General features: G+C 36.6%; 1 protein-coding gene across 1 annotated transcript; it reads right to left on the bottom strand.

Annotated features, from left to right (window-relative positions):
• Positions 1–4,208: 4,208 nt before the first annotated feature.
• LOC132622427 (uncharacterized) lies at positions 4,209–6,144 on the bottom strand. The gene has a single exon (XM_060337032.1). It carries the CDS (start codon positions 5,217–5,219, stop codon positions 4,581–4,583), a length of 639 nt encoding a protein of 212 aa, XP_060193015.1. The 5' UTR covers positions 5,220–6,144; the 3' UTR covers positions 4,209–4,580.
• Between the last annotated feature and the right edge of the window lie 3,550 nt (positions 6,145–9,694).

Genomic DNA, 9,694 nt, shown 5'->3' with positions numbered 1-9,694 from the left:
GATTAGATTTTTATCAAGATAGACAAGAAAGGCACTGGTGGAAGAGCGGTCATCTTTATTTCCTGCCCAATCTGCGTCTGAGAAGGCATGTAGATCAAGTGGAGACTTACGATGTAGAAAGAGACCATAGTTCACCGTTCCAACTAAGTATCGAACCACGCGTTTGACTGTAGACCAATGATATTCAGTTGGACGATGGGAAAATTGTGCTAGCTTATTTACAGCAAAGGCTATATCCGGTCTCGTCAGTGCCAAATACTGCAAGCTGCCAACAACAGTACAATAGAGCTTAACATCATCAAGATGTGTGCTGTCCTCCAAGGACAATGAATTTCCAGTAGACATGGGAGTATTAACTGCTTTCGCACCAGCCATCTGTGCCTTATCAATTATGTCATTAATATACTTCTTCTGAGATAAGAAGAGCCCATCAGAAGTTCTCACAACTTGAACACCAAGAAAATAATTAAGAGAACCAAGGTCTTTGATAGAGAAGCGTTTCCCAAGTGTCAAAATAAACTGATCGACGGTATTTGGATTATTCCCAGTAACAATCAAGTAATCGACATAAACAACCAAGTAAATAGTGATGGCCGACTGATTGTAAATGAAAAGACAATGATCAGCATGAGAAACTTGAAAACCCAAGGTTAGAAGATGGCTCTGTAGTTCTGAATACCAAGCCCGTGGTGCCTGTTTAAGGCCATAAATTGCCTTCTTGAGTTTGCAAACATGTGTAGGCCATGTGTGGTCAACAAAACCTTTAGGTTGAGCCATATAGACCTCTTCCGTTAGATGACCATGCAAGAAGGCATTATTGACACCCAATTGACGTAAAGGCCAATCTTGTGTCACAGCTACCGTTAAAATAACTCGAACTGTAGTGTGCTTAGCAACTGGAGAGAAGGTCTCAATATAATCAATGACCGGTCGTTGTGTAAATCCCTGAGCAACAAGACGGGTTTTATATTTATTTAATGACCCGTCAGAATTGAGCTTGACTCGAAAAATTCATTTAGAGCCAACTAATTTTTACTTCGCGGTAGATGGAACGAGCTCCCATGAACCTTGTTTCTGTAATGCTTCAATTTCTTCTTCCATGGCTGCCTTCCAATCAGGATCTTTTAGTGCTCTTGAAATAGATTTTGGCTCGGTTTTGATGTTGGGCAGTAAGTTGTGCTCAGGCAATGCAACATGCTGGACACTTAAGGGAATGGAAGAAGAGGAAGAATCACGGTTGGGTGTATTGGCAGGGGATTTGGATGGAGTGTCATTGGCTTGGATGAGAGAATTGGCTTTTGTTCCTGAAAGAGATGTGTGCAGGCACAACTTTTGTGTGGGTTTATGGATATTATTCTTTGCTCGGGTGATCATATGATGAGTGTTTCCTGGTAAGTTACTGTCATGGTGAGAAGATAATAAAGTGAGAGAGTTATTAGGTGGAGAGCTCATACCTAAAACATGTACTGGTGATCTCAATGAGTCATTTGATGATGAAGTACTGTCGTTAGAAGCCACTGGAGTAGTTGGACCAGGAGACGGACATTCACGACTGACCAAATTTGGACTAGAAGAAAGGGTTCGTCCAGTAGTAGAAGAGGAACAAATAGCTGGGTTTGAAAGGGGTAAGTGTGGAACAATGAAATGGGGAGTCCAATTGTCAACAGTAGCATCACTCACCCGAGCATCACTAAGTTGGATGGTTTTAAAGGGAAACTCATGCTCAACAAAATCTACATGTCTCAAAATAAAAAGTTTCGAAGTGACTGGATCATATCATTTATATGCACTTTGATTTAAAGAATACCCAAGGAACACACATGGAGATGAACGAGGTTGTAGTTTGTTTTGTGCATATGGTCTCAGCCAAGGATAGCACAAACAACCGAAAACACGAAGTTTCTTATAATTTGGGAGAGATCCATAAATTCGAAGATATGGTGAATCGTTATTCAATAAGGGGGTGGGCATTATATTTATTAGATATGCGGCAGTCTGAAAAGCATATGACCAAAATGATAATGGAAGATTAGCAATATGAAGAAGAGTAATACCTGTTTCAACAATATGCCTATGTCGTCTTTCAGCCGTGCCATTGTGTTCGGGAGTGTGTGGAGGAGTCAAAAAGTGAGAGATTCCATTGGAAGCAAAGAAATCCTTTAAACCGATAAATTCACCACCATTGTCTGAGTAAAAGGAGACAATAGAATGATTAAAGAATTTCTCTACGATGGCTTTAAATTTTGGAAAAATATGCGCAACTTCGGATTTCCTTTTCATAGGGTAGAGCCAAACATATTTTGTATAATGATCCACAAATGAGATAGTATTTAAAGCCATCAACAGAATCTAAAGGTGAAGATCCCCATACATCAGAATAGATAAATTCCAAAGGTCGCGTCGATTTTATTGATGAAACTTGAAAAGGAGCCTTGTGCATTTTATTGCACTTACAAAAATTGCAGAAAAACTTAGAAGTGTTTATTGTAACAGGGATATCAATTAGTTGTAAAATTCGACCCAATATAGGAGAAGACGGGTGGCCAAGACGACAATGCCATTGTGAAACAGTGGACAGTTCCGTGGAATTGATAGTTGGTGCAGAAGAAGTAGATGTTGCATGAGGTAATAATGGCCACTCGTAAACGCCGTCCTTAGGCTTTCCCACTACCAGAGGCTTCCTCGTGCAGTAATCCTTCACAACAAATGAAAACGGTGAGAATTTAACAGTAACATTATTTGATGAGCATAATTGATAAACAGAAATAAGATTCTTTTTCATTCGAGGGACACAAAGAACATTATTAAGATATAAAGGCCTTGAAAGGGAAGGTAAAGAAGTAGAGCCAGAATGTGTCACTGCCAAATTTTTACCATCACCCAGCATCACATCTTTATCACCATCATAGTCAGAATGCATTGATAGATTTTGGAGATCTGCAGTCACATGGTGAGATGCACCAGAGTCTACCAACCACTTAGAATTATTTTGGTTGGAGGTTTGAGCAAAATTTGCTCTCGGAAGAGCCCTTGTGTTTCCAGCAGAGGAGGAACTTGAGCCACCCATGGCAGATTTCTTTAACAAGGAAATAGCTTCCAGCATTGTTTCACTGTATGTCCAGCCTTGTCACAATATTGACAGGTCACACTAGAACCATCTCTCTGATTCTTTGATGGGAAAAATTGGTTTGGCCGTTGATTTGAGATAGGTTGGCCTCTAGAAGCAGAGTAACGATTTGTGCGATTGGTGTGTTTGTTCGATCCCCCATTCTGAGAAGTATAATTTGCTGTTATTGGAATGGAATTGGAAGAAGTTTCGTGAATAGCACTGCTCTCATGATCACAAAGCTTTTCATGGAGTTCATCAAAAGAGAAAGGAGTTTCTCGCGCACGAATTGCAGCAGATATCATCTTATATTCAGAGGGGAGCCCATTAAGAACATGAATGGTAACATCATCCATCGTTAGATTTGCTCCAGCAGCATTCAAAGTTGTAACAAGCTGTTTCACTTGTTGAAGGTACGTAGCCATAGATTTAGTACCTTTGTTCACTCGTGTCAAAGACTCCTTGAGTGTAAGGAGACGAGCACGCGAAGGTCGGGCATACAGATTGTGGAGTGTTGTCCACACAGCATAGGAAGTTGGATCTGAAAGCACATACGCTGCTACCTCTAAAGTGAGTGAGGCTACAAGCGCACTTCGGAGCAATTGGTCTTGTCGAACCCAATACAAAAAGTTTAGTTGTTGTTCTGTAGGAGGAGAAACAACATATGAAGTGAAGTTATATCCAATCAAGATAGAACGCCACTGAGAGTACCAAAGTTGGTAATTGGAGGATGAAAGTTTCACGGGAGCTTGAGCATTGGTATTAATAGAGATAAGTTGCTGGTCATTTTCTGGTACAGTGGGTTTGTGAGTGGTACGGAGGTTATGACAGTAGAGTGGTTATTAGGAATAGAAGGAACGTATGGAAGGATAGAAATGACAGAAGGAGTGGTAGGAACTGGCGGAAGATGAACAGTTGCGGACGACATTAACAGTGACGTCTCTGGAAGGTTAACTGAACTGGTAATGGTCGTTGTTGGTGCAACGAAAGACTGTGTGATTTGCTCCATGTATAGAAAGATGGTGCTGGAGGATTAAAAAAAAATAGAGATGTCGTAAGGCGAGCAGCTCCGATACCATAAAAGATTTAGAAGATGGTTGAATTCCTTGTGTATTATTCACATAATGGTTCAGTATTTATACAAGAAAGCAAGAGAAATATCCTACCAAATATAGAAGATCCTAATTATAATGAAATCCTAATCATGTTAATTACAACCAGATTATAAGGGATTATAATCAAATCATATCAGATTATAATCAAATCCTATCAATCACTTGAGAATAGGGTGATTTCCTTATAATAAAGATGTTGTCAAGAACATTTCCAACGCATTCAAAATGAGCCTCTAGAGTTTCCAATTTGCTCTGCACAAATTGGATCTTCTCCATTTCTCTTGAGCCACACTTAGAAAGGCTTGTTAATGCAACATCAGTACTGTCTATCTCATTCACATTGTTTTCTGATCGGTTGTTCACCAATCTTGAAACCAAAGACCATTTGCTATTGGGTTAGAAATTGGGGCTGACAAGAAAACCAACACCATTTGGAAAACTAAAACCCCCATTGTGCTAACTTCTCTTAGCATCCTGATAACAGCTGGGACAAGTTGATCAACTTCCATTACTGCAACCACTTCCTCATGATCCATTCTCTTCAAAGCTGTAATTAAGCCTTTGGCATCTTTCTTCATCTTTTTACTAAGCGAGGTGTAATTGGTGCTGCTGGCTTCCATGCTCAAATCTCCCTTTCTCCTCCTCAGTGAAGACTGAATATCTTTAACATTTTCTTTAAATTGTGACACTATGTCTCTTGTTGTGCCACAAATATCAAGAAATCTCACAGATTTATCCAAGATTTCATCGACCCATTTCTTATTTTGGCATTGGGAAAGTGCTTGAAGGGTAAGGGGCAAGTTAAGAAGATCACCCATACACTTATGCACCTCACATAAACCAAGTAGACCATTGTACACAGCTTCTGCAGTTGGTGAAGCAGAGAATTCCCAAGTCTTGAGTTTGTTGAGCTCCTCTTCAATTCTCTCAGTAGCTGGATGTGATCTGCTTGGCAAACTGATGGATGTCTTGTTTGATTTTGCAGAGAAAGTTGCCATCTTTTTTCTCTATGTTTCTTTCCTTTTACTTGGGACTCAAAACTTGGGGATGAACCAATACCTTCAAAACTCATCCTATTTATACCGAAGTTGTATAGAAAGCGACAAGAAGCAGGTACTCTTCTTTTTTAGATTGCCATGTGACGAGAGAATGGGCATTTCCTAAGAGTTCGGGTAGATTGTTGTGCCTCATGAAAACAAAAATTCAATCATTAGTGATTTCTTTAATGTTTTGTCTTCCTTAGGTTGCCACTTTGCATTACCTTATTGCTTCTGAGTGATGAAGAAGATGTCTCAGCCGATACGTGGCTTGTTGATGTTGTTCTTGGTTGGAAGAGCCACAGTTTGTCAATTGTAACAGCATCACAGCAAAGCGCCATTATAAAATTTAGATAAAGATCTTCTATGGGAGATTTGCGTACGACTTTTTCAAAAAGATAATCTAAAAGGAACATTTTAGAAAGGGAGATTTATATTGAAGGGAGGAAGGAACACGAGTGGTGCAACAGTGGCAAGATGAATATTATATTTGTAACACGTATGGATTATTGGTTACCTTCCTCTCTTACATTAATGTAATTGTTTAAACCTAATGAATTCTAATCCATTTTGTGGGAGCTATTGCTTAGGTTTAGCCACGACATACATATCACATTATTTTGTAATCATGCATTCCGTCCGTGATTATTTTAAATGGACGGGAATCAATTTTAAGGATGTCGATCTAGCTAATTACAAGAAATAAATAAAGTACACTCATTTAGATTTAAAGAACTAACGTAAAAAAAAAAAAAAAAAACTATAAAGGTCCAACTTTTTAGATACTTTAAAACTAATTGGGGAAATATATGCTTAATGAATTGTCAATGTATTGTCTTGTTAAATAATGAAATTGAAGGGCTTAACCACCCAGATCAATCCAATATATAAGCACATCTTCAATCTTATCAAGTAATTATTAGCTAACTCAAATAATTGATTGAATTGTTTGAGTGCGAAACAAAGATGATGACCATGGACGCATCACAATGTGGGGTCAAGCTGAGGTTCTAAGCTCCTAATTGTTTTGGTTTGAATTGAATAATTTCCAAGTAGATTTTTATTTAACTTTTGTTCTATGTTTTTTTTCAAATTGAGCTTTCATCAGTTCGATCTGAGGTTTACATTTTTCTTCGGTTATTTTTTTTCTTTTTTTTTTCCCTTACCCGAATTTTAGCCAATCATCAATTTGATATATATCTTATTATACTTTATTGCATCCGTCCTTTGGAAAATATGAAATATCAAACGAAAAATAAAAGAAATTTCAATTTAAAGGTATTTGGTAAAGTAACAAACAACAGAAAAACCAAGCAGAAACTAGTGGACAATTGTAAAGAAAAAACAACTTTCAGGACTACCCAAGGACCATGGTCCCAAAAAAATTAAATGAAAGGCGAGGATGGAACAGTTGTTATTGCTCCTGTCGCTATGAAGAATGCAATGCATGGACTAATTGCTAGCTATGAGCATGAACAGACAAACGCATTTGACGTAACAAATGTTGAATGGGTTGAATCAATCTATGTCATGCAATAAGCAGTATAAGTAAATTAATGTCGATTCAAAGAACTTATAACCAAGACAAATACACAGCGTGTACTCATGCTATCCATGCATGGGAGTTTAATGTTAAAGTGATGGATTGTTCATGAACGAATGCGTGGGTGCGGGTTGTGGGCGATGAGGGAGCCACCGTTTTTGTCCTTTCTTTTAATTAAGAAAAAATAGATGTTAGTTTGAGGTAATTTGACGGGATCCAAGTTCCAACATGCTACTCATTATTTGTTTTCAATGTTACTAACATATGCTTGTTGAGAATAAAAATAAGTAAACAAATTAAAGTGCGTTCTTTCTAAAAATTTAATTTATTGAAGAGACACTACAAGAAATGTGATATTTAGCTACAAAATTCTTAACTACGACACAAAATTCGTCACTAATTATTCATTTTTTGTGACGAATTTTACATTTCGTGTTTAAATGCATGGGTCATATACTTTTAGTGACGAAACAAGAATTCCGTAGCGAAAAATTTGTCCCCTAAAGTTTCCCACCAAAAAATGAGTTAGCGCCATTTATTGGGTAACATTAGCCACAAAATTTAGATTGTCAGTGACACATTATTTTGTCACTAATAATACCCAATTTGTGACAAATCATTTTTTGTCTTAAAATTAGTTAAGTATTGAACACGAAAAAATTTCATCACAAAATATACGTTGTTACAATAGTGACAAATTAGCATTTGTAGTTAAATGTTGTAAGCTTTAGCCACAAAATTTTATATTTATTTGTGACCTTAATTTTCGTCACTAATAATATAAACAATTAGTGACAATCACTTTATTGTCTCTGATCAAGCTGCGACTTAGTGACAATAAAGATTTGTCACAAAATATGTAATGTGTTAAATAGTGACGACTTAAAATTTGTAGTTGAATAAATTCAACTATTTGCTACGAAAAATATTCGTAGCTAAATACAAAATGTTCTTTGCTACAATTGATAATGATTTGAGGCAGAGGCGGGCCCACATGAAAGAGTGGAGGTGCAAGTGCAACCATACGCAAATGAGTGAGTCGAGATTCGAACCTGTGATTGTGCTTACATTTTGTATAACCTTAACCATTGCGCTATCTCTGACAGTTGCTTCACATGTGTTGAAGATTTATTATTATAGTAGAAATCATATTTGACCTATATAGTATATACCTGTGTTTTCGTCACTGCTCACACTATCAGTAACCAATCCGATATGGTTTATTCATCAATCGTCACTGAAAATTTTGTCGCCGTTTATGTTAAGATAGTATTATCCCTGTCGTCTTTAAATCATGGGTCCGTCTCTGATTATGAGTGACAAGTGACAACTAACAAACATCTATTCAAGCGCTTTTAAGGGGAAACAACAAGACTAAATCATAGAATGATACTATATCTTATGAAAAGGCAAAGGTCAATACAAACTCAAAACATAGTGTGAGTCAGGCTTATGATTCACTAGTAAAATTACTGCCTATTCCAAGGGCAAAAACCGAGCAACAACATTAAAAAGTAGTTGATTTTCGATTAAAAATCAATTGATTTGTGATTCTCGAAAAGTAGCAAATTGGTATTACTAACCGACCGAATCTTCGATAAAAACAAAATGAGTCTATTGGTTAATTGGGAGGGAAAAAAAGCTAAAAATCGACGGATTCAATCTATTTTATAATGCACCGACTGAAAATCAAAACGAGGTATGGACCATGGCAGGTTGTTATTATTCTACCCTAGACTACTTATGTTGGTCTAAGGTTTTCGTTTTTCTTATTTATACTATATAACCGCATTTTTGTGCCAAAATAATCAATTATTCCATTGGTTTTCCTTAAAAAATACCTTCCAATATGCTAGTTTGAGCAACTCTCGTTGGTCACACTTCTTAATAGCTGCTATTAAATTACTGACCATGCCAATCGGTTTTTCAATAGGTCATTTTTAATAAGTTAACATGAGTTTTGACCAAAAAGATTGACCGATGGTTCAATTTTCTGAATATTATTTTTCATTTATTTTTAATACAAAACCGACTGATTTTGTCGTTTTATGAAATAAATGAATTTTTTTTGTTCAATTTATCAATAGACTTAGTTGGGAAAATAATTCCCAGCATTTTGGCTCTATAAAAACTGACGAATATCCGTTGGTTCCTTAAAAAAAGTGATTTCCAAAAAAAAGAGCAATTATACAGAGACTTATATTTAATTAGTGATTCCATAAATAGCAATTATATATACAAAGATAGCGTCGATTTGCAAAAATAGACGTTGCAAAAGTGCGGAGTTGCACGAACCCGTCAACAAGAATTGAGGGTTTAATTGGACTTGGGAGTTTATATTACGCCAAGCACAGTGGCGGAGCCAGGAATTTGGCGAAGAGTATGCAAAGTTAAATATGCATTCATAGTAGCTAACTTTTAACCCATGTTCACCGTGTAGTTTTACAGGGAAGGGTGTGCACCTGGCCACCCTTCACCTAAGGGGGCTCCACCCATGGCCAAGCAATGTACCCGATCCTATTTTATTTAGCTTCAGCGTTGTAATTGGATACTCAATTTTCAAATTATTATGTTGTTATCTTAGCATAAGCCTTATTATTGTTTTGAGATGCGTATAGTATTGTTTAATTGTGATTCACTCGATACAAGTGTTGTTGACTGCTAGTATAGAAGCTATGAGATTTTGGATCGTGATAGATACATTTTAGAATTTTTACATTTTTTATTTGCATTTGTTTTTACCAAAAACCACGATATTATTGGTCAATTTCAATAACTTGATTTAATTTTTGGTATATATATTTTCTTACAAGGAGCTTTTTAAATTTTTTATTTAATGATGGCAAACATTTTAATGTTGGCATATTTTATGGGTTGTTATAGATCCTAAAAT

The sequence above is a fragment of the Lycium barbarum genome, chromosome 12 (genome assembly GCF_019175385.1).
Source record: "Lycium barbarum isolate Lr01 chromosome 12, ASM1917538v2, whole genome shotgun sequence".
In the NCBI taxonomy this organism is placed as follows: domain Eukaryota; kingdom Viridiplantae; phylum Streptophyta; class Magnoliopsida; order Solanales; family Solanaceae; genus Lycium; species Lycium barbarum.
The sequence above is the reverse complement of the archived record's forward strand: the minus strand, read 5'-3'. Positions and strand labels throughout refer to the sequence as shown.